This window comes from Stegastes partitus, unplaced genomic scaffold, assembly GCF_000690725.1.
Source record: "Stegastes partitus isolate 25-593 unplaced genomic scaffold, Stegastes_partitus-1.0.2 Scaffold1189, whole genome shotgun sequence".
Taxonomy (NCBI): domain Eukaryota; kingdom Metazoa; phylum Chordata; class Actinopteri; family Pomacentridae; genus Stegastes; species Stegastes partitus.
Genome location: NW_007578920.1, coordinates 216824 through 242688, shown reverse-complemented (window position 1 = coordinate 242688; position 25865 = coordinate 216824). Strand labels below are relative to the sequence as shown.

At 43.6% G+C, this 25865-nt stretch overlaps 1 protein-coding gene across 1 annotated transcript in view; it reads right to left on the bottom strand.

Annotated features, from left to right (window-relative positions):
- Nucleotides 1-179: 179 nt before the first annotated feature.
- klhl29 (kelch like family member 29) overlaps nt 180-25865 on the bottom strand; it is a 226224-nt gene continuing 200538 nt past the window's right edge. The window contains exons 14-15 of the mRNA XM_008297122.1: nt 12251-12395; nt 180-1654 (exon numbers count right to left, since the gene is read on the bottom strand). Of these exons, the coding sequence (XP_008295344.1) occupies nt 1471-1654; nt 12251-12395 (329 nt within the window). The 3' untranslated portion in view covers nt 180-1470. The remainder of the gene's footprint in view (nt 1655-12250; nt 12396-25865) is intronic.

The window sequence follows — 25865 nt, the reverse complement described above, 5'->3', positions numbered from 1 at the left end:
AGATTCCCAGACTGCAGCTAGTTCAGAAGCTAATAAACAAATAACAGGATGTTAATAAAGTGTCTTAATTGAGGTAAATAATCCTAATTCTGTGTTTTATTTCCCCCAAACATCACCCGTCATGTTGTGTGTGAGAGCTCTGATGTAGACAGAAAAAAAAACACCAACACTCGACAAGGTTTTCATGTTCTGGTATATGTATTAGTTTTCAATAATAACAATTGTTAATTTCTCCTTTTTGGGTACAGATTTACAGACATACCATTTTGAATCCAACCTATCAGTTTTTTTTGTTGTTTTTTTTTCTAAAAACATTTATACAGAATTGCCTTCAGGTTTTTAAAATATACATATTTCCTTCCTGTATTTACAGAATACCAAGCCCACGTCATGTGTGGGCTGCGATGAAACACGTCGTATAAAACAGAAGAGGGCGGACTTTATGAAAAAAAACGAGGGGAGGGAAAAAAAACAAAACATGGATCAACAGATGACGTCTATGGTAACAGTCACAGGTGAATATTGTGCTTTTTTTCCGGAGGAACTGTCCCAACATCTGATCAGCGGAAGGAGGAATTCCCTCTCTCTCCAAATACCTTCTCTTTTTTTTCTTTCTTCAGGCAGCAGAGTACAAATAACAATGGGGGGAAAACAAGCTACTCTCCCTGCAGATGAGATCTCAATCAGGCTGGAACGGCACCAGAACATAAAGATTTTCTCCTATTTAAACCCCACCTGACCCAGATTTGATGGTTTTTTCCGATGTTTAAAAAGAAACTGGGTTACGCAGAGTTCAAAATCTGGTTTTTGAATCACCTCATAAATCCGCACAGGAGGAATTATTATTATTATTTTTTTGCTTCTTCCTGGTACATTAGGAGAGAGAGGGGGAACTCTTCAGATCGGCTGATAAAAGAGGAAAACAGTCGGATTCCTTCCCGTCACTCTTCCTCCCGTCCTGTAGATGTCACTACTGAGAACAAAGAACGGATGAAACCTACCAGCTTTACTCAAAAAAGGGGGGACAAAAAAAAAACAACCTGCGATGGCTTTCGCTGAGCTGGAAAGTGGTGAGTTTCACGGAGACGAGAACAAAACTTCAAAACCAAAGAGCTTGTAAGTTACTAAGAGGGTCCCTGTGCCTGTTGGATGAGAGGATGAACTACTAGCATGACACATACAGTACTGGAGGTTAGGCATCGTCACCTGACATGGCTGAGTAGTTGAACATGAGTACATTCTGCACAGGGTTTTTGTTTTTTTTGTTTTTTTTTTTATTTGAGGAGGTGGAGGGAAGGTAACAGTGTGGATGGATGCTGGCGTCAAGTCCAGAGGTCGCCGACCGGCCGACCGACCGACCGACCGGCCGACCGATCCGGCTCTAAGCTGCCGTCACACATCGTCCCACAACTGGAGCTCAGCTGGTGTTTTTGGCGTCGAACCCGGTACGATGCAGCCCGAGCCGCGCCCTCAGCCGCTCTGGATGTACTTCTTGATGACCACGCAGCCGTGTCTGAAGAGCGGGCAGGGCAGCGACTGCAGCAGCGTCCACGAGTTGGTGCACGGGTCGAAGGTCTCCATGTTGCCCAGGGCCGGACCCTCGCTGCTCACGATGCCTCCCGTGGCGTAGATCTTCCCGTCCAGGATGACGGCACTGCCAAGAGACACACATAGAAGTCAGTTATGCTCAGGAAAAGGCTCGTTTGCGGAGATATGTTTACAAATTAAGGCACAAGACTGCGGTTAAAAGGGTCATATGTGCAACCATTTTAATAAATTTGGTTGACTACTACTTTTTCTTCTTCGCTGGCTCAGTCCATGCCGAAGAAAACTTTATTTATCCCCGAGAAATGTTGGATTTATTCTCTAGCAGGTGGAACAATCCATTGATGAAGCCACCTAGAGCTGATTATTTTGGGATGTGAAGAGGAAGGAGGTGGCCACTGAACCAGTGAGCAAGAAAAACTAAGTAAATATCAAACACAATCAGGATTTTCTCACAATTAAATGAACTTATTCGACTGTCGTGTTGATATTTTAAATTCCCTCTGCACGTAGAAAACAGCCAATCAAATCTCCTGGTTTCAACGTGAGTAAATATGATCATTAGAATGTCTTATTTCACTCTTTATGAACTAATGTTGTTACACTCATGTCTAAATGCACCTCACTAACTTTACTGTTTGTTGTGCGACCAAAGCATGCGCTGCCGGTGGAAAAGTTCGTCCAGAGCCCTGCTTCTTAGCTCTAAAGGAAGTTAGATGAGCAAATGGATACCCAAATACTAATTCCTTATAACTCCAGCGTCTATGTTTCAGCTCCAAGCTAAAAGAATACAAGATATGAGTAATTTGTGAGCATAGATTGTGTATAAAGGACGAACTGGGACTCTGGGTTTGGGAAGTGAAGCCAACATGTCCGGCTCTCCGGATGCAGCCACTGGATCTGCATTGCATGTGGCTTTGTCTTGTTGCAAACAACAACAACAACAACAACAACAACAACCAACTACAGGCTTAAAATTTGAAGTTCTGCAACGGATTTAGTTACTAAGGCAACCATGATAGTTTTTTTTTTGTGAATTAGTCATTTTAATGATAGTGTTTACTCGAACCCATCATATTGTGTCGCTGCAGCCCTTACATGGCTAACCCACGATGCTTGTGATTGGTTAAAGTAATGCAAACAAGCCTAAATAGAATGATAGTGAGCTGCATTCAGACCATAGACTGTATAAAAGATGGACGTAGCAACCGGCCCTGAACAATGAAGCCAACCCGGAAGTGTCAAAAACTTGCAATATCACTACGTCTGCTAGCTGCTGGCTCCAAAAAGCCCTGGCTCCCATAGACTGGAATTGGAAAAGAAGTGATCACAGATCATGAAATACTGCATTCCTACAGCTCAGGATTTTTTTCTTATTAGTTTTCATGGTCAAATCCAGAGATCAGGTGGCCAATATGAAAATAAATCAATACTGAATTTTTAAAAAATCGTCAACATTTTGCGGGGCAAGGGGCGTGGCTGGCTTGATTGACAGTCGGCAGCGACGATGCAGACGAAGCGAGCAGAAGGCGGTAAATGTGGGCGGGGCAGAGAGGGCCCGCCTCTCAATCCATCTGACCAATCGCTGCTCCTATGGCTCCGCCCCCCTCCGACGATTTTTGCGTCACTGGCTCCAAAAATCCAAGATGTCAACCAGGAAGTAGCAAAACCCTGGCTTCATTTTCTCAGTGCAGAAACCAACGGGTGACGTCACGGCAGCTACGTCCATCTTTTATACAGTCTATGATTCAGACCAATGCAAGACGAACTCAGAAGTGCCTTCAATCTACTTTCTTGCTGACATTCAGCAGGGTTCTAAAAACAAGTCTAGAAGTCAATGACAAAATAAACCTATGTCTCACCTGAGTTGTTACCTCAGTAAACATTTCCCATTTCATTTTATGGTCTCAATCGCTAGTTTCAAGCCTCCTTCAATACGTGATCATGTTCCATGATGATGCTAATTTGCAAAAAGAACATCGTCGGAGGCTGTAAACTAGCGATTCAGACCATTAAGTTGTTAGGAAAATGTTTACTGAATTAGTAAATCAAATGAGAAGTAGGCTCATTTTCTCATTGACTTCTATACAATTTTTTTGCAAACAGGAGTCGCCCCCTGCTGGTCAGACCCAGAGGCAACGTTCATCTTTTATATACAGTCTATGATTAGACGCTACTGTACAAAACATGTCTGCATTTGTGCTAACGGCTTCATCTTCTTGTCTCATCTCCAGACACCAGTTGCTCTTCTGTTGCTCAGTAAATGTTTGCTAAACCTCAGAATTTTTTTCCCGTCGCCTCCAATAACTGCGAGCGTCTCCCAATCAGGTTGGACTGGAAAATTTTTAGGGGATTACAACCCGCAAGTCAAATATTATATTTGCGTTAGAAAGCAGGCTCTGTTCGCGCCGACTGTCGGGACGAACCGGTAATGAGACGTAATCAGTGTCAGGGAGATAAGTCGCTGAATTGCGAGCGTGAGCCGCCGCGGCTTTTGATTGGAGATAGCTACGAGTCACGGCGGCAGAAATACTGTTTGTGTTGTTAATCACGATCAGACAACAAAGCCGCACAAAGGCGACATCTCCACAAACACGCTGATCGTCGTGCTGGGGGCCACGCCTGAGATTATTCCACGTCGCTCACACACATGCTCCCGACACCCCCGACAAGACGGAGGTAGGAAGGAGGGTGAAGGGAAAGAAAAAAGAAAAAGCACATTACATTCTCTCTTGAGGGCGAGAGAGAAAACTAATGAAAAAGCAAATATCTGTACAAATGTGCTCATTTGATATGAGAAACAGAAACAGGAGTTTGTGTGCGGAGAGGATTAAAACTTGGGCTGTAAGCTGATTAGGGCTTTGTACTCCTATTGGGGTTTGGAACGATCTGCATTTACATAAGGTGCACGCTCAAACACACACACACACACACACACACACAAGCGAAACAACATGCAGTCCTATTGCACAAATTCACAGCACTGTTGGGACTGGAAAAGATTATTACATAAAGCCTAAATCTACTCAGAGAGAAAGCACAGCTGATCCAAAATTGAGAGAGCGCAGGGCAGCGCCTGGAGCTGCTCTTCCTGATAAACAGAGGGGAGGTTCAGGCCTGCAGAGGGCCAGACGCACTGAGGGGAGAATATCAGCTCTCCTGCACGATAACCTGCTCGACTTCATCTTCGTGCACTGCAGATATTTTCAGAGTGTTTTTGTGTGTTTCTGCCTCTGACAGCGGCGTGTTTGTTGTTCTCTCTCTCTCTCTCCCCCCGTTTTTTTTTTTTTTTCCTTTTTTCCCGGCGTCTCTTCCTCTCTTGTGTCAGACTTAGTTAAATGTAGCAGAACAGCTGCCTGCCGTGTGCTGCTGCAGCTTATCAATAACTCTGACAACATGATTTATGTTGTACGTTCTGCACATAAGATCACTGTCTGTAATTGCCTCCCGAATGTATTTCATGCATGCTTCCTTTCTCGCTATAGCTTCTGCAAAAAATAAAAATAAAAATAAAGGGGCTCAAGCCTGGAAAACTGGCGAGTTCATTATTCCAGCAAACTGCACACCTCAGTGGCTCCGGTTGACGGGGATACCAGGATGTGATCCCCACTGCTGCTAATTCTCATAATGTGTCTGCTAATGGTGGTGAAGCTACACGTGTGGAGTGCAGGTGGATTTCATTTGAGGACACTAACACTTCACTACAGGCAGATGACAACTTGAAGACTCCCTCTGGGGGGAAGGAAATCGATTTTTTTTGTTACCTTCTTCATAACAACTCCATATGGCTGCTAGAGAACATCATGAGCAGTCAACACTAGAGACAATCCTGTCAACTTTTGCAAGGTTTAGAGTCTGTCTGAGTTGCCATCGTGCAGCGTAGAATAGTTTCAGCAGAGTCGGAGGTGAGCTGGTGTGCTCGAGCTGCAGCAAGTGAGGAGATAAATCATAGAGCTGATGGAAGCAGCAGGGTTGAGTTGCATCCGAGCTATTGTAAGGCAGGCAGGGATTGTTTTCATGGGAAAAAAGATTCTGAATATATAACTTAAGGAGCTTTTATGGGTTTAATCAACGACCAGGGAGGGACTTTAGAGGAAAAATCTGGAAACTGGAATATTTTTGGTCCACTTGTCCCCTTAAACCTGTTTCACATGACAGAAGTTTTAAAAGATTCACAAATATTCTTCCCTGTAATCTCAGACATGCTCACACTAATGGTCCACATGGAGCACGAGACCTCACGGTGAAGCAGATGTGAACAAAACGGAGACTGTGGTGGAAAAACTTGCTGTAATGTGAATAATTCATTGCAGCGAGAAAAACCAAAAGCAGAAGCGAGTCTGGATGAGAAAATGTCGGCATGAGTTCTTCAGCGAGGACCGGAGGTGAGATTTAACTTTTTATAAGTTTTTACCCCCTAAACCCCAAAACTTGTAGGTTGGTTTGAAAAGAATGTCGTCTATAAAAACGTACAAAGTGTCACCATTTATCAGAGCCAGAAACTGTCACTGAACCACTAATCTGGTCAGGAAGATTTTATTTTACACAACGTTTGGTTAAAATATATTTGCACCAGATTGTGCAACAGTTGATGAACATTGTGTGAGCGTTCGGCTGAGCTGCAGGCTGTGTGCACACCGAGCAGAGAGGAGACAAGTGTGGAAATACATGAACAATGTAAGAAGTAAAATACCCACAGCATGTAGAGCAGGGGGGTCCAATCCTGGTCCTGGAGGGCCGCGATCCTACATGTTTTAGATGTTTCCCTCTTCCACCTGATTCAAATGATCAGCTCATCATCAAGCTCTGCAGAAGCCTGATAGCGATCCTGATCATTTGAATCAGGTGTGTTGGAAGAAGGAAACATCTAAAACATGCAGGATTGCGGCCCTCCAGGACCAGGATTCGACACCCGTGATGTCGAGTCAATGTGTTTTTATTGTATTGACAACACCTGAGTGCTGAATCCAGGTTTTTTTTCCCCCAATTTTTGCACAACAAATCAAATAAATTCAGCTTTTGTTGTCTCTATTTATGGCCTAATAACTTTGTCACACTGCACACAAGACAGTTCTCTCCGCTTCCAGCCATGCTGTTTCCATCATTGTATTGTATTGAAAAATGAGCCCACAGTGACTAAAAATGTGACAGGAACTGGTTCAGAGGGCTAATATCTGTAGCTAATGTTAGCCTCCAGGAACAGAATATTTTTTGCTGCTTGGCAACAGGCTCCACTGCTCCGGGCAGTCGCCTAATATTTGCAACCATCCAGATTTTGACTTATAAATATCAGTCAGTAAACCTCCTCACATTACCGGAACGATCCGGGTCTAAAATTGGTTCAGACGAAGACTCCACACCAGATTCTGATTGACTGATTCGGAGCGAAATTGAGGTAAATCAGTGTGAAAGTTGTTCTGAGTGATCACCTTTATCCTGTGATGAAACACTTCTATCCTGATGGTGGAGTGTTAGTCAGCCTCCACCACCATCACCATCAAATCACCAAATGATGGAGAATCTTTTGAAAGAATGGAGTCGTATCCCTCCAGTGGAGCTCCAGAGACTTTGAACAATCAATGCACTGAGAATTGAAGCTGTTCTAGTGGTATATGGTGGTCCGGCACATTATAAGACACCTCATGTTGGTTTTTCCTTTAATTTGTCACCCATCTGTCTATACAAACTACCCCACACAAAAGGAGAATTTACACGAAATGATTAGAAGGAAGGCCGAGTTAAACAGGCGTCCCTGCTACTGAACGTGTCTCCGTCCTCTCGGCACGACAGACAGCAGCGCTACTGATCAAGCAAATTTTAAAAAATCAAGCCCGTGAATTAGAAAGCCAGTCCTCCTACCGAGGGAGAAGTTTCACAACCCGCGTTGGAAACACTGTCAGCCCACAACCGGCTTTGTTCGGGTTTTAATTAGCTGGCCTCCGTGCATTTTCCCCGTGCAACCCGTGTTGTGACACAAAGACTGACAGACTACTAATAAGCTTGAGTTTTACATTATTTTTTTAAGGCTGTGTAATAATGTCAGAGCTGTTTTTTTTTTTTTTGAAGCTTCACACAAGGCAAACGTACAATTTATGCTTTTGAAAAAAAAAAAAATATCTGTACAAATTCCACGCTGGGGATTAAACTTACATGTGGTGCCGCTACATTAATTATCTCTTACCTGCAGAACTGCCGAGAGTGATTCATGTTGGGACCAGCCTTGATGTTGCCTTTGTCTGGGTCATAGATAGTGGTAGCTCGAGCGTAGGCTCCTCCCAGGATGAATATAAAACCGTTTAGACTCACTGCAGGGGCGTATTTGTTATCTAAAGATATGAGAGGAGAAAGAAAGAGGAAGAGAGAGAGAGAGGGAAGAAAAGGAGATTTTTTGTTTTTTTTAAAAGAAAACACAAAGCTATTGTTTGGATGTCATTCTCAAACATGGCAGAAATTTCCATTCGGTATAATGGCATCAATTTGTTCCCTTTTTTTTTCTCTTTCTGGTCCCCACGCCGCATGCAAAAACGATCATCATCAACATTCTCCTTATCACTTTACAGATATGCCCCCTTTCAAGATTGCTTTAGAGAAAAAAAAAACAGAACGGATACCAAAACCGATGAAAAAGCGGAGTTCATAAATCACTGTGGCTTTATTGGGTTCTACCTCAAAGTATGTTTGGGCCTGGAAGCAATATAAAAGAGTTACCTAAGTCCCAATAATTCACAATTGCATTAGGTCCTCTGGCACCTCCATAGATCGTCAAAGAAAAGAAAAAGAAGAAAAAGCACATGTATTGGAAATACACGAGCGAACAGGTGGGACGCTGTGCATATGGTATAACTCAGCATATCGCACATGAGGAAAACAGGAGCATCGAAGCGGCGCCGTCGGAGAATTATAGGTGATGGGAAACAAAATGAAACAGCGGTCTGTGCGTAACGGAGCTATAGGAAGCCTGGAGTTTGCGAGCGGCGGCCCCGCTGTGTGGGAAGAAGAAGAAGAAGAAGAAGAAGAAGTGTGTTTCGAACTCGGAGCGTTTCCTCTCGAGCATGACTGCAGCTAGCCAATTTACAAGCAGCATGAATAATGCACCGACGGCTGGCCGTGAGCTGCTGTCCTCGCCGTTTTCTGCCACAATCGACGGACAGGAGCTCGTTGGAAACGGGCGAGAGGAGTTCAGTCTGATGCCTTAATAATGCCAGTGGAGGGGAGGAAGCCCCGAAAGCTCCTCGCCAGCACCAGAAGCACCCGAAAGCTGAGAGGAGTCCGACGTGTTTAATTAACGGGTCAAATCCGGAGGTCAGAGGTGTTTCTGCTGCTCCTCGGGCTGATTACCGACCCAAGCCTCCACATCCGTGCGAGGCCTGTGAGCGCAGCGTCGCTTTGAACCTCACGGTGTTTAAAGCGCTGGCAGTTGGAGTGAATAACATTCTCGTTACAGCGCAATGTTCTGCTGGGAAACCGTCGTGGCATTCATGAGGATGTTGTTTTGACATGTAGCACCCTCCTAATGGGCCCCGCAACAGCAAATGTCAGAAAAGAAAAGACAAAAAAAAAATTCACAAGGAACATGACAACGGGACCAAGATGTTTATCTGGCCTTCACACTCAGTAGATCCCAATAAAATGGTGGCTCCATACAACCCACAAGACCAGAAGGACACAAAACAGCCCTAAAAGTCTTGTGGAGCTGTTTTAATGGCACCAGGCAGACCTACTCCATACTAGACAGGTGGTTTTCTAATGCTGATGTTAAGCAGGGATATGTAGAAAAAGTGCTAGCATGCTAGTATTTGCTAATTNTTCCTTTTTTCCCGGCGTCTCTTCCTCTCTTGTGTCAGACTTAGTTAAATGTAGCAGAACAGCTGCCTGCCGTGTGCTGCTGCAGCTTATCAATAACTCTGACAACATGATTTATGTTGTACGTTCTGCACATAAGATCACTGTCTGTAATTGCCTCCCGAATGTATTTCATGCATGCTTCCTTTCTCGCTATAGCTTCTGCAAAAAATAAAAATAAAAATAAAAAAATAAAGGGGCTCAAGCCTGGAAAACTGGCGAGTTCATTATTCCAGCAAACTGCACACCTCAGTGGCTCCGGTTGACGGGGATACCAGGATGTGATCCCCACTGCTGCTAATTCTCATAATGTGTCTGCTAATGGTGGTGAAGCTACACGTGTGGAGTGCAGGTGGATTTCATTTGAGGACACTAACACTTCACTACAGGCAGATGACAACTTGAAGACTCCCTCTGGGGGGAAGGAAATCGATTTTTTTTGTTACCTTCTTCATAACAACTCCATATGGCTGCTAGAGAACATCATGAGCAGTCAACACTAGAGACAATCCTGTCAACTTTTGCAAGGTTTAGAGTCTGTCTGAGTTGCCATCGTGCAGCGTAGAATAGTTTCAGCAGAGTCGGAGGTGAGCTGGTGTGCTCGAGCTGCAGCAAGTGAGGAGATAAATCATAGAGCTGATGGAAGCAGCAGGGTTGAGTTGCATCCGAGCTATTGTAAGGCAGGCAGGGATTGTTTTCATGGGAAAAAAGATTCTGAATATATAACTTAAGGAGCTTTTATGGGTTTAATCAACGACCAGGGAGGGACTTTAGAGGAAAAATCTGGAAACTGGAATATTTTTGGTCCACTTGTCCCCTTAAACCTGTTTCACATGACAGAAGTTTTAAAAGATTCACAAATATTCTTCCCTGTAATCTCAGACATGCTCACACTAATGGTCCACATGGAGCACGAGACCTCACGGTGAAGCAGATGTGAACAAAACGGAGACTGTGGTGGAAAAACTTGCTGTAATGTGAATAATTCATTGCAGCGAGAAAAACCAAAAGCAGAAGCGAGTCTGGATGAGAAAATGTCGGCATGAGTTCTTCAGCGAGGACCGGAGGTGAGATTTAACTTTTTATAAGTTTTTACCCCCTAAACCCCAAAACTTGTAGGTTGGTTTGAAAAGAATGTCGTCTATAAAAACGTACAAAGTGTCACCATTTATCAGAGCCAGAAACTGTCACTGAACCACTAATCTGGTCAGGAAGATTTTATTTTACACAACGTTTGGTTAAAATATATTTGCACCAGATTGTGCAACAGTTGATGAACATTGTGTGAGCGTTCGGCTGAGCTGCAGGCTGTGTGCACACCGAGCAGAGAGGAGACAAGTGTGGAAATACATGAACAATGTAAGAAGTAAAATACCCACAGCATGTAGAGCAGGGGGGTCCAATCCTGGTCCTGGAGGGCCGCGATCCTACATGTTTTAGATGTTTCCCTCTTCCACCTGATTCAAATGATCAGCTCATCATCAAGCTCTGCAGAAGCCTGATAGCGATCCTGATCATTTGAATCAGGTGTGTTGGAAGAAGGAAACATCTAAAACATGCAGGATTGCGGCCCTCCAGGACCAGGATTCGACACCCGTGATGTCGAGTCAATGTGTTTTTATTGTATTGACAACACCTGAGTGCTGAATCCAGGTTTTTTTTCCCCCAATTTTTGCACAACAAATCAAATAAATTCAGCTTTTGTTGTCTCTATTTATGGCCTAATAACTTTGTCACACTGCACACAAGACAGTTCTCTCCGCTTCCAGCCATGCTGTTTCCATCATTGTATTGTATTGAAAAATGAGCCCACAGTGACTAAAAATGTGACAGGAACTGGTTCAGAGGGCTAATATCTGTAGCTAATGTTAGCCTCCAGGAACAGAATATTTTTTGCTGCTTGGCAACAGGCTCCACTGCTCCGGGCAGTCGCCTAATATTTGCAACCATCCAGATTTTGACTTATAAATATCAGTCAGTAAACCTCCTCACATTACCGGAACGATCCGGGTCTAAAATTGGTTCAGACGAAGACTCCACACCAGATTCTGATTGACTGATTCGGAGCGAAATTGAGGTAAATCAGTGTGAAAGTTGTTCTGAGTGATCACCTTTATCCTGTGATGAAACACTTCTATCCTGATGGTGGAGTGTTAGTCAGCCTCCACCACCATCACCATCAAATCACCAAATGATGGAGAATCTTTTGAAAGAATGGAGTCGTATCCCTCCAGTGGAGCTCCAGAGACTTTGAACAATCAATGCACTGAGAATTGAAGCTGTTCTAGTGGTATATGGTGGTCCGGCACATTATAAGACACCTCATGTTGGTTTTTCCTTTAATTTGTCACCCATCTGTCTATACAAACTACCCCACACAAAAGGAGAATTTACACGAAATGATTAGAAGGAAGGCCGAGTTAAACAGGCGTCCCTGCTACTGAACGTGTCTCCGTCCTCTCGGCACGACAGACAGCAGCGCTACTGATCAAGCAAATTTTAAAAAATCAAGCCCGTGAATTAGAAAGCCAGTCCTCCTACCGAGGGAGAAGTTTCACAACCCGCGTTGGAAACACTGTCAGCCCACAACCGGCTTTGTTCGGGTTTTAATTAGCTGGCCTCCGTGCATTTTCCCCGTGCAACCCGTGTTGTGACACAAAGACTGACAGACTACTAATAAGCTTGAGTTTTACATTATTTTTTTAAGGCTGTGTAATAATGTCAGAGCTGTTTTTTTTTTTTTGAAGCTTCACACAAGGCAAACGTACAATTTATGCTTTTGAAAAAAAAAAAAAATATCTGTACAAATTCCACGCTGGGGATTAAACTTACATGTGGTGCCGCTACATTAATTATCTCTTACCTGCAGAACTGCCGAGAGTGATTCATGTTGGGACCAGCCTTGATGTTGCCTTTGTCTGGGTCATAGATAGTGGTAGCTCGAGCGTAGGCTCCTCCCAGGATGAATATAAAACCGTTTAGACTCACTGCAGGGGCGTATTTGTTATCTAAAGATATGAGAGGAGAAAGAAAGAGGAAGAGAGAGAGAGAGGGAAGAAAAGGAGATTTTTTGTTTTTTTTAAAAGAAAACACAAAGCTATTGTTTGGATGTCATTCTCAAACATGGCAGAAATTTCCATTCGGTATAATGGCATCAATTTGTTCCCTTTTTTTTTCTCTTTCTGGTCCCCACGCCGCATGCAAAAACGATCATCATCAACATTCTCCTTATCACTTTACAGATATGCCCCCTTTCAAGATTGCTTTAGAGAAAAAAAAAACAGAACGGATACCAAAACCGATGAAAAAGCGGAGTTCATAAATCACTGTGGCTTTATTGGGTTCTACCTCAAAGTATGTTTGGGCCTGGAAGCAATATAAAAGAGTTACCTAAGTCCCAATAATTCACAATTGCATTAGGTCCTCTGGCACCTCCATAGATCGTCAAAGAAAAGAAAAAGAAGAAAAAGCACATGTATTGGAAATACACGAGCGAACAGGTGGGACGCTGTGCATATGGTATAACTCAGCATATCGCACATGAGGAAAACAGGAGCATCGAAGCGGCGCCGTCGGAGAATTATAGGTGATGGGAAACAAAATGAAACAGCGGTCTGTGCGTAACGGAGCTATAGGAAGCCTGGAGTTTGCGAGCGGCGGCCCCGCTGTGTGGGAAGAAGAAGAAGAAGAAGAAGAAGAAGTGTGTTTCGAACTCGGAGCGTTTCCTCTCGAGCATGACTGCAGCTAGCCAATTTACAAGCAGCATGAATAATGCACCGACGGCTGGCCGTGAGCTGCTGTCCTCGCCGTTTTCTGCCACAATCGACGGACAGGAGCTCGTTGGAAACGGGCGAGAGGAGTTCAGTCTGATGCCTTAATAATGCCAGTGGAGGGGAGGAAGCCCCGAAAGCTCCTCGCCAGCACCAGAAGCACCCGAAAGCTGAGAGGAGTCCGACGTGTTTAATTAACGGGTCAAATCCGGAGGTCAGAGGTGTTTCTGCTGCTCCTCGGGCTGATTACCGACCCAAGCCTCCACATCCGTGCGAGGCCTGTGAGCGCAGCGTCGCTTTGAACCTCACGGTGTTTAAAGCGCTGGCAGTTGGAGTGAATAACATTCTCGTTACAGCGCAATGTTCTGCTGGGAAACCGTCGTGGCATTCATGAGGATGTTGTTTTGACATGTAGCACCCTCCTAATGGGCCCCGCAACAGCAAATGTCAGAAAAGAAAAGACAAAAAAAAAATTCACAAGGAACATGACAACGGGACCAAGATGTTTATCTGGCCTTCACACTCAGTAGATCCCAATAAAATGGTGGCTCCATACAACCCACAAGACCAGAAGGACACAAAACAGCCCTAAAAGTCTTGTGGAGCTGTTTTAATGGCACCAGGCAGACCTACTCCATACTAGACAGGTGGTTTTCTAATGCTGATGTTAAGCAGGGATATGTAGAAAAAGTGCTAGCATGCTAGTATTTGCTAATTCGTGCTAAAGTACAACTGAGGCTGATGTGAAGGTCTCGCAACAGCCTCCCAATTAAACCCAAGTCTATCCATCCAGTCACCTGTTTTCTTGTCCAGAGTTGGGTCATGGTGGCAGCAGGTTAAGGAGGTCACTCCAGATCTTGGTCTTCCCAGCAATGTTTTATAGGGTGTCCACAGGCCATATGAGACATATGATCCCTCCAGCAAAGCTAAGTCCAGCTACCCTACAGAGGAAACTCATCCACTCACATTCTCATTCTTTTCCATTACTACCCAGCTCAGGACCACAGGTGAGGGTTGATCAACTGATAAATCAAAGGAAATAAGTTTTAAACATATTTAAACCTGCTGATGGTGCATGAAGAAGAAAGAAAAGAAAAGTTAACAGATCTCCAGTTTCACTCTCCAAGCATTTATATGCCACCATATTTTTGTCTCTTCTCTCTCTTGTTCTGTCTTCTCTGCAGGTATCCATAGCAAGAAGCAACCTCCACATCTGACGAATGAGCTGCAGTTCCTCGAATGGCCACTTGAGGCCGCCTACAAAAGCAAGTCAATCCCCATAAACCCCCCATGTTAAAATGTCTGACTATACTGCAGAAATAAACATGTTTACAACCTGATATAATAAATAGTTTTGGTCTCTATAGCTAATTTTCTAATTCATGAGAACTTTACGGGGGTGGATTTGTATTTAAGTCACCTGTTTAAATTGTGTTAAGGCTTAACGTTATATAAATAATAGCATGTAGTTCCAGTCATGCTCCACCTCTTTGCTAATTTTTGGATTAGCTGGGAGTTAGTAGGAGTCAAGCACTGGTAAGATCTGCTGGAGCCACCACACACATCGTTCATTAATCTGTAGATAATTTTCCCGACTGATCAGTCAGTTGTTTGGGTTATAAAATGTCAGAAAATGGTGAAAAATGTCCAATTACTGTTTCTCAAAGCCCAAACTGTTGTCTTCAAATATGCTGATTTGTCCACAAACCAGAAAATATACAAAGTTAACAAGCTGGAATCACAGAATTTTTACTTTTTTTAGTTAAAGAAAAAAAAAAAAAAAAGCCTCATACCAATTAATCACCTATCAAAACAGTTGCCGATTAATTTACGAGTTGAAACCGCTGCGGCTCTGCATCGCCAGAGTCCGTCCATCTTTATGCACGGTCCTGAGACAAACACGCCTTTAAAATTTTATTGCAGTCCATTTAATAATCGTTGACAAATTTCAGCCCGGGCCACTGCGGTGAACTGGCAGACGCTCGTTGCCAATCGCGCCGCTCCCACAGCTAATAAACACTTTATATTATTCACATTATACGACGACGCCGCAATCATTTACGCACAGCGAGATGCGATATGAACTTCCCCCTGCAACACATCTGAGGCGTCAGCTCCAATTTCTGCCCTTGAGAGACGAGTAGCCGCTGATTGGTCCTCCTCACATGCTGCCAGACGTGTTTATTTTCTTCTTTTTTTTTTTTTTTACCTCCTTCATCTCATTGATATGCCGCTGCCAGTCTTTCCGAGCGTGTGTGCCAGCATAAGCGCGTGTACATGATGTTTTGTGTTAGGTCCCATAAACACAGAACACTCATTTCTCTCTGCTTGGTGCCTGAGGCAGAATAATAACAGGATGCTCTCAAAGGAAAAACCTTTCTCTCTCTCTCTCTTTTTTTTTTTACCCCCCAAAAGAAACTCTCACCATCGCTTCCTGCCTTTCTCTAACAGCGAGCGCTTGGAGGAGCACCAGGCAGGTAAATCTCCTTCTCATTTGGCAAACCTCCGAGGAGTGCTGTTGGGGGCTCCACTGGTCCTCCCTCGATCTTTCGACGAGCAAAAACAAGTCTTTTTTTTTTTTTTGCTCGAGATATGGTAAAAAGTGGACATACTGTCTATGTCAGCGGAAAACTTTGTAATTCCTGCTATTCTTGAAGTCTCGCAATGGATTTTGTCTGCAGCTCTGAGGTTGAAAAGCTCCACAACCGGCCACATTCTACATAAAAAATGAATAGGAAGCGAAAAGGCAGCACGGCAAGGTTTGCTGTAATAGGAGTGCAGCTGTGCCTGCGGGGCAACACGGGCTGACGTAGTCTTTCACACCCCGATAAAACAGCTTAGTCACCGAACCCTGGACCCCCTCGGGCTGAGGTCAAGGACATCACACACACACACACAGCCATGACGATGAATTTAGCTGTCTAAACAAACACCTTGTTGTTCCCCTCACATCCATCCCTCCTATCTCCTTCCTGCATCAACGCGGCAGATATCTGATTCCATAAAACCGCCACCGGAGCGATAACGCGCGCTCACAAATATATCGCAATTCAATCAAACCAATACTGTACGCTGGCACGGATCTAGACAAGACCGCGCTCTCCGATAAGGACTCCCAAACAGCCGGCGTCATCACAAAGCCGACATGGAAATATGTCGCAGGCGGAGGAGGGAACACAAACAAGGAATAAACAAGACCTGCGAAAGACGGAGGATGATGAGGTGATGGGCATCCACCAGGGAGCAGGCAGGAGGAAGGAGGACAAAGAAGCTTCAGTTCTTGCAGCCAGAATCCTCAGATTAGATTACAACAAGGTAATTGGAGCAGCAACAATATGTCTATTTTTTTTTTTTTCTCAGTGTCCTTTTATGTGGTGTGAGGGGAATAAAAGCAGCCTTTTTTTGAAATGACGGGCCGGAGTAGCAACGAGAGGATGATGTACTTTAATTCAATATGATGGAGAAACGGTGGAGGGACATGTCCAATTAGGTCGCTATGGAAACACTCCACCTTCTCCGCCTCCTCTCGCTCCCCTTCCCTCGTCCTCCGCCGCCGTAATGGCGCTCTCAACGGCCGTACCCGTTCGGCTGATACGTCATTTGCGGGGGTAATTGTTCCCGCGGTCAATTTCTCGATAGAGCAGCCGGGGCGCTGCTGCCGCTGCTCTGGTCTCCCTGGAGCCGGCCAGTCGATGGAGGCCTGTCTGTCAGCCGGGGATGTGAGCTGGGGGAGCGCTGGAGGGAGCCGGCTGGACTCTTAATGTGTCAGTGTTTCCATGTGGACGTGACCTAGCAGGCTGTGCGATAGAAAGGGATTTGAAGGGTCAGTTCACCCAAATAAAGCAAAAAGAAAACCCTGCAAGTAGTTACTGGATCCATACTGAGAGTCAGAGACGTCCTGATTGAGTTGTTTTGCCCTCAGTCTGATCCAAACCATTCAAAATGTAGTCTCTATTGATGCCCGGTCCCAATCCGATCTAATTTTCCTCGATAGAACACAGTCGTTAAAATCCATCAACTGTACAAGTTTGACAACTGAGTAGCTCTGGAATGCAAAAAGAAATACATCACATTTCTGCACCCAAGGCGGCGTTACTTAATGTTTCACAGGTGGTCTTGAACCTTGTTGTAAAGCTCCAGTAGGCAAGAAAAAGCAAGTTCACTTTTGCATCTCAAGAACACGGCGATTCAAAGTGCCTCGCGTGAAACATAGAAAGCATCGAGACAAAGTGTAAAGGGAACATGTGAGCACACCTGAAGAAGGAGTTAAACAGGAAATGGAAAAGCGAGACGAACTGGAAAGCAAAAGTCACAATGCAGCTGCAGGTATTCAAAAGCCTGAGATGTGGTTCAGTGAAAGGCAGAAACGTCCTCAGCCTTGATTTAAAAGTGAAAAGCGTAGCTTTCTGGGAGTTTGTTGAACTGAAAGCTGCCTTGTCGTGTTTCGTTCTGGGGACTGAAGGTAGACCATGTCCCAGATGACCCGACAGGTTTGGATGGTTCATAACCTAACAGTAGGGCTCTATCAGAAATGTAGTGTTTGAAATGCTCCATGCGACGGCGAAAGACTGAATTTTCTACAAGCATGTGAGAACCCATTGTCAGAACATGCATTGTGGGTTAACTGTACTACCTGTTTGTGCCACCAGGTGGAGCCTCTTACTATTTACTGCTGCAGTAGGTGGTCACTCAAACTATGAGCAGTTCTGCATTGGAAAGTAGAGCGTTGAGGGAGTTTAGCTAGCAACAGGCACCATGACAGAGACTGTATGATGCGTAATGACCACCGGCTAAACCTGGTATATTTAGTTCAAAGCCACAACTTGTTCTTTAACTTTGACACCTGTATGGCAGCAAACAAAGGAAGGCTTGCTGGCAGTATTAACAACTTTAAAAATTCCACGATCAGCCCGATTTCAATCCGTGATGTCGGCTCTGGACACCTCAAATGTTGAATGAACACACAGTTCAGTTCAGTTTCAGTCATGCATGTGTGTTGAGGATCATTATCCTGTTGCAAGGTCTAATTCCATCCAGCACTCAGACAGATGGCCTCAGATAATCATCAGACTCTACTTGATATGAGGCAGAATTCATGGCTGGATCAATAGCGACGCCAAACCATCACATTTCTACCACCATGCTGTCTTTGGTCGGCTCCAAAATGTTTCCTGCTCCCGTGGCCAAACAACTCTTAGCTTTGATTTGTATGTCGAGAGCACATTATTCCAACAAGCCTGCTGTAATACGCTCGCTGGCAAACTGCGGTTGTGTTGTAAAGTTCTTTTTTGGAAAGCGAAGGCCGTTTTCCTGGATCGCCTCCCGTGCAGGTCGGATTTGTAAAATCTTGTTCTGATTATAGACGCAGCACTTTGACATCAACAGCTGCCGGAGTTACCGGCTCTGGGGAGGCCATTTTTGGACAAATTGGCAGTCTTGAATTTAAAAGTCTTTTTAAATCTCTTGCCAGACTTATAGGCATCCACGATGTTTGTTCTGAAGGTCTTCGGCCTTGATTGTACCCACTTTGTGGACACGCACTTTGACAGCTGCAGACAACAGCAGCAGTTAAATCAAACTATCTGCTTGATAGAGGAGCTACATAAATGTGAAGCGGAGTCATGTCTACGTATTCCATGCATATAAACATGTAAATTCTGGGCTGTAGAGGGATCTTTGTTGATAAATTTGACGTCACTTGGACCGCAAAGAAACCTCGCATACTTACAGATGCACAACACTTTCCTGAGAGAGCTCTTTAGATCTTAAGGTTTAAATAAGACAGGTTCCACCTCCAACCTACTTTCTAAGAAGGTTCTAATTAAGCACCTATTATGGACAATCTAATTCTACTTTGTTGGATCTGAAGGTCTCATAAATTACATTTTGCATACGACTGATCAGAAAATGAAAAATTTCCATCAGTTTCACGACGTTTTTTCCTCATAACCGTAAACTAGTTTGGGTTTTTCCACATTAAATATTCCGTTTGTTTATGTTTTCTTGCAATCTCCTGTTTATTTTGACGTGGGCAGGACTTTTACATTATAAAAACAGAATGTATGCTGCAACCTGTGTGAGTTTGGTGATTAAAAGTTGGTGTTTTTCTTTAGTTGTCAATCAAATCTGATCAATCTTAAGAGTTTTTTCACTGTCAAATTACACATTAAGATGCTGCATAAGTTTCTACTTAGTTATATTTAATGCCATATTTAAAAAAAAACATGTTGAGAATCTGCTGTGAACAGTTTTGTTAAAGTGTTCTTACAGCAGAAATGAGTTAATTAAATTAAATGAGGACAAAAGGAAAAAGCCCATAAAAGGTTCATACATCATGTTATGTCATGAAGAAGAATCTATAGTCTGCAGCCGTGCTAATGGCTCTATGGGACTGTACATTAGCTAAATGCTAACGTCAGCATGCTAATATGCTCATAATGCTTCGGACAGCATTCTTTGTTTAACATGTTAAACCAAGTCAGCATGCTGAAGTTTGCAATAGATAAGTAATACAGCTCATCCAGTGTGTTTACTGCTCCTTACTCGCCTAAAACGCGAGCTTCGTTTAGAGTTCAGGCTTTTCCTCTGTTACTTATTCCCATCACAGCGTTACACATTTGCATAACGTCTGCCTGCGTTAAAGACCCGCTCCAGTGAAAATGTACGTATTGTGCTTTTTAAATGCGAGAATGTACATTATAAACAGTCATCGCTGAGCAAATTCAGTGCAGTGATGACTGTCTCAAAAACACAGATTCTGATTTTTACGGTTTCAAACGTCACAAATCTAAAGAACCAATCCCTGCAAGGTGGGACTTTCTGTATCATTACCCCTCTTTAGAAATAGTTTTCTGGTTCCAACATGTGTGGCTAAATTACTCCAATATTACAGCCTTTTCATTGTGTAGCGTAGAATACTTTTACAGTGTTCGAGCAGAGTCGTAGGTGAGCTGGTGTGCTCGAGCTACAGGCGGGTGGAGGGAGAGGCAGAGAGAGGGGAGATAACCACGTATTTTACATATTTTAAGGAAAGAAGAATAATATTTCCACGGAAGAATACTTCTAAATGTGCAACTCTGACAGACAGAGGAGAAGAGCTTTTAGGAGGTAAATCAAGAAGCGGAGACTTTACAGCATGTAAATACATTCTAGTAGACCGCCAAAATAAAATTATAAACCTGCAAATGCTCTTTTAGAAAATAAAAAAGTGAAACTGTGTGGGAGATTCACTTCTCTGAAATGTATCTTGTGCGTAAAAGCACATAGTCTATTTGGAAGGTATCACAAATAGAACGAAATTGATTTTTGAGAAGTTGAGTGCTGGAATAAAAAAAAAAAAAAAAAAAGCCAGATGGGTGCGAGGATTTCTATAGTTTGCAAATCTAGCAGAAACATTTTGGGAAGGCCTGTTTGCCTACAAGGAGAGGATATAGAGGTCCATGGATTTTTTTTTTTTTTTAGAGTAACAATGGCATTTTTAAAAACTTGTTGCATGCTGTATTTTTTTCCCTCTAAATGCCATCTTTCTGTGCCGTGAGCGCCACAAAACTAAACTCCTTTCACCTCTGTTGTACTGAGGTGGAGGCAGAAATTGCAGAGACAGATATCTCAGAACCATGGCATTTTGATAATTTGGGTGAACTGACCTTTTAAAGAATGAAGCAATGAGACTTCATAAATAGGTTAGTGTGGGCGCTCGGTGATGCTCGGTAAACATCCGGCCGCTCGCAGACAGACGGGTAGACACGTCGAAGACAAAGGAAGACGTAGATGATCGAAGCTGCAAAGTGTCTCAATAGACTTTTTTTTTTTTTTTGAAGGGGGGACTATTTTTGGCACGAGTAATATTATTTTTCACTCTGCGAGAGATAGGAAGTCAGTCCTGATAAGTGTTTGTGAAACCCATTTGCAGTCCATGCGGGAGACGGTCCGTGCGGAGGGAAAACACACACCCAGAGCTGGAGTTTGCGCACACACACCAACACACACACACACACAAGCCCTAGAGGACGCACGCAGCTGTATTTGTGTCAGTCGATAAGACGGCGCTGAGAGACGAAGGGGGTAAGTGTGCGGAGGAGGAGGGGGGGAGGCAGAGACAGAGAGAGGGAGATGCACGGAGAGATTAGAGATGGAGGGAGGCGGAGGAGGTTTGTTGGAGAGGCGCTTCCCCACCGGCTCACTAAAATCATCGCCGGCCCAATTTCACAGGAAGCACTAAAACCCGTCCATTATCTCCTGGCTCGTTGGCTGTCAGACGCCGGCTCATCTACGCCCTGACGGATGACGGTCTGTCTGTCTGAGCCTCGCACGCGCTCAAAAAAAGACAATGCATGCACATGTGAAGCAACCTCCCGGCTCGTTGCATAATTCATGTACCTGCAGCCCCCGGGGGGATGCATGGTTGATACGAGGTAAGCAGAGGTTGCGTCTGGATGCATGTGCGAGACTTCCTCCCTCATTTCTTCTCTGCCAGCTGCTCTAATACCATTCAGCTCTCGCCCCAAACATCCGTGTTACATAATCATCTTTTTTTTTTTTTCCTTTCTCTCTCTCTCTTCCCCCTCACAGTAGTCCCGGCTCTGAAAAGGCACTAATAACAGAGAGCAAGTTTCTGGGCAACAGTGCTGAAGGAAGTGCCTCGGCGCTGGAGCTGTAATGACAGAAGAACAACTTCTTGTCAGAAAACATTTGAATTTAAATATGTTTTTGACCCTGTGTTTCTGTCTGATGCTCGCTGCGGCAGGGTTTCTTAAAATTATTTTTTTTCGTCCTTATTAAGACTCGCTGTAGTCGCGCCGAGAAAAGAAAACTCAAAAAAAAAAAAAGTTTTCTCCTTTTATTGCTTTTCAACATTGAATCTTGGCCAATTTAATTTGGCCTTATGACAAGAATTCACAAAAAAAGAGAGAAAACAGATTTCTATAAAGTAATGCCAACTTTTAAAAATCTAAAAAAAAAAAAGTAAAATAAACTTTTGCACAAGTGTTAACCCTCTTTAGCAGATGCACCTTCAGCCACAGCTAAACTCAAGCCTGGGTCTCAATCACCTTTGCACATGTGGACAGTTTTACCCCATTCTTCCTTGCAGCCCTGGTCAGGCTCCGTCAGGTTGCACTGGGATCGTGAATGAACAGCTCTTCTCAAGTCCAGCCACAAACTCTGTTTTGGATTAAAGTCTGGGCTCTGACTTGGTCACCCCACAACATTCACCTTGTTGTCTTTAAACCAGTTTTGCGTAGCTTTGGCTTCAGGTCATTGCTCTACTGGAAAATAAATCTTCTTCTGCACCAGGTCCACCTTTACAAGCCTGAACAGGGCCTGCTACTGAGAAGCCTCATCATGATGCTGCCACCACCGTGCTTCACGTCATGATGCTGCCACCACCGTGCTTCACGTCATGATGGTGCCACCACCGTGCTTCACGTCATGATGGTGCCACCAGCGTGCTTCACGTCATGATGGTGCCACCACCGTGCTTCACCATCATGATGCTGCCACCACCGTGCTTCACAGTGGGGGATGCGGCGCTTGTAATTACATGCAGTGTTTGGTGTCCCCCAAACATAGCGTCTGATGGCTAAAAAGCTCAATTTTGAGACCAAAGAACCTTCTTCCACAAGTCTTCTGGTTGCTATAGTCAAGATGTAATAAAAGCTTTGGTCAATAATAGTCTTCTCAGATAACTGTTTTTAATTTTAGCGCCCCGGCTGAATGCTGGACTTCACTTTTCCTGTGCAGCCTGAAGTCGCTCTCAGTCTATTTACGAGCACAGAGACCGCCAACAATTTCAAAGAGAGGTACGCACATGCAACAACATCCATACACAGCCCAAATACAACACAGAGAAAGTTGGACTGCAACACACACAAAGGCAGTGGACTTCAGTCTCTGATACTCCACAATAACTCGACACAGAAGATCTTTGTTTGCTGCGATAACAACGCTTCATTTACGTTCAGCATCTCGCTCGTTGCACCTTTGAAAGACCACTTGTGCATTTTGGGAAACGCGCTCGTTATTAGAGTAAGATGAGGAGATCAGCAGCCCTCTTCTCTCCGGATGGCAGATACGAGGCTACGCCCAGCAGCTCGTTAGCTCGGATTAGCTCACAGACTGGAAACAGCTCGCCCGGCTCCGGCCGAAGGTAACACGCTCTGCCCCTCAGCGCTTCTAAATCTCACTAATTAACGAGTTATATCTTGCTTGTTTAATCCACACACACACACACAAAAACACCAAAGTGTGAAAATGACAATTTGCCGTATTACTCGGGGTTACGTCGAGGGCGATTTCTTGGCCCCGGATCAGTAACTTTGAAGTCTCCCGTAGCTGCCTGGGAACTGCCTCCTCTCTGACAAACGGGCTGATACATAATCCCCCCAATAAACCTGACATCGGTGCTCTTATCTAACTCTTTCCACAATGTGTCAACTTATTGCTTTAACACAATCGGCTGGGCTTAAATTTCCACATACGTGCATTAGCGTCGTCCCGGCCTGAACGTGGAACAAACAAAACGGCTCAGATCAATAGGAATCATCGCGCCGCCGCACCTTTCAAGGACACTTATTCGTGAAAAAAATCCACCCGCGGATGAGACGGAGAACACATCTGCCAGTGTTTTTGAATCACACAGAGCTGTACGCTGTGTGTTTTTCCTACTACCTTGGAGTTATGGCAGCTTGGTTAAAGCAGGTTTTTTTTCTGCTTCTTCGTCCTTCACAGGTCCCCAGCGGCTCAGACTTGGAATGTGGCTCCAGGTTTGTGCAGCGAATAACTAGAGTTTGGCCAATAACACGTCAGAAGCTATTGTTGGAGCCACCTATCATTTCAGCGATGGTCTTCTCATTATAATGACAGAATAATAAGACGAGGAGGAGGGGAATAATGGAAAATAGTGAGTGGGATGATAATAAGGATAAGAAGAAAACAACAGGAATGGAAAAGGTCAAGTGCTGACCACTGAGTTTTCTGTTGCCATGGGCGTGGGTCAACGTTTTCACTGAAATAAGCTCCGATATTGAGGAGTAAAATCAGGGAAAATGCCGTTCTGTATTTACACTGTGTGTTTAATGGCATTAGCGGACCGGTGTGTGGGATTTAGAGAGCTGTGCTTTGTGGAAATGGAATACAGTGTGTTCCACAACAGGAAGCACAACGACGAGAAGGTAGAAATGAAACGCACCGTCTATAAACACACATCATAAACCAACGATGCCGTTCCTGGACATGTTTTAAACAGTTAACTAGAATTTTTCAAACAATATATTGTTTTTCTATAAAGCTTTTTCACCCTGTTTGGCTAAGTTATTGATAATGACCAGTAAAATCAGCCAGAAAGTATTCATTTACACATTAACTATAAAAACAACAACAAGGCAAAACTATATAAAAAAATCTTTATTTTGAAAAACAGAATTTTGTATTTCTATTTGTTCTATTTTTGTTATTCTTTGACAGAAAAATTAGTCTCTTTTAAAAATGTTTTTTTTTGTTTACTATATTTAAATCAGCAATAAAAAGGAAGTTATTTTACGTTAGTTTATAGATATTTGAAGGAAACATTTTTTTAAATATTATATTAAGAAAAAAGAAGTTTTTAGCTGTTATTTCACAGATTTCCTCCGTTTTAATTGGACAAAAAATGTCAAAATGTATTTGAATGTATTTTACATTACATGTTAGAATACCATCCACATTAAAAAACAAACAACTAGAAAATGTCAATTTGTTCTAAATAAATAAATAAAACGACAACATTTTTAAAAACTATTTTCAAATTTTATTGGTAATTTTTCTGTTTGATTTAATCCTAGATAACGTCCACTAAAATCACAGAAAACAGGTTTTAATTTACAGGTTAACCATAAAAAAGCAGGCTATTATTATTTTTATTGTAAATCTAGATTATGTAATTAATTTTAAAAAAATTCAATGTCTGAATGTAAAATTACAGAATTTTTTGTGTCCATATCTTAACATTTTGATTAGATTTTTTATTTTTACAGTGTATGTAATGTAAATGCAGGAACACGGAGCAGACATGAGGACGGAGGAGCTGAAGCCACCAGATGAGAAACATTTCAGTCTTTGGTGAAGCTGCTTACGTGCTGCACATCTGGATCTCCTGTCACATCAAGCTGCCGCCCACCAAAGCACAGACGTCTGTGTCACGTTTCCTCCCTATTAGCTCCAGAAGCTTCCTCATTTCCTCGCGGTGCGTTTAAGTAACTGGAAGATTCTCCTCGGCGGCGGCGAGAGGAACAATTTCCGGCAATCGCCTCGCGTACGACTGCACCGTACGACCGCACCGTACGTCGCCTTCATGAGGCAATCAGGAGTTTATGACTTCGGCAGGAGAAGTCAAGCACGTCGCATGAAAGGGGCGAACGTTCAAGTGGGCAAGGAACCCTGCTGCTAGGCAACCGGGCGGCCATAATGGAGGCCTCGTGACAGAAAAAGGGAACGCGTGGATGGAAATGGTTAAACGTGTTGTGCTGGTTTTATGGTGCCAATAACAGGAAATCAGTCACATTAATGTGGTTTAATGTCTTAAAGGAGGACAAATGAATATTCAGGTAAAATCACTCCTCAGTAGTTTGTGTAATGCAACATGTAATGCGCAATATTTCATATTTTCATTTCACTTTCATGAACAACACTGTCAACATGTGCGATATTTCATTTTATGTTTTAGGTGCAATA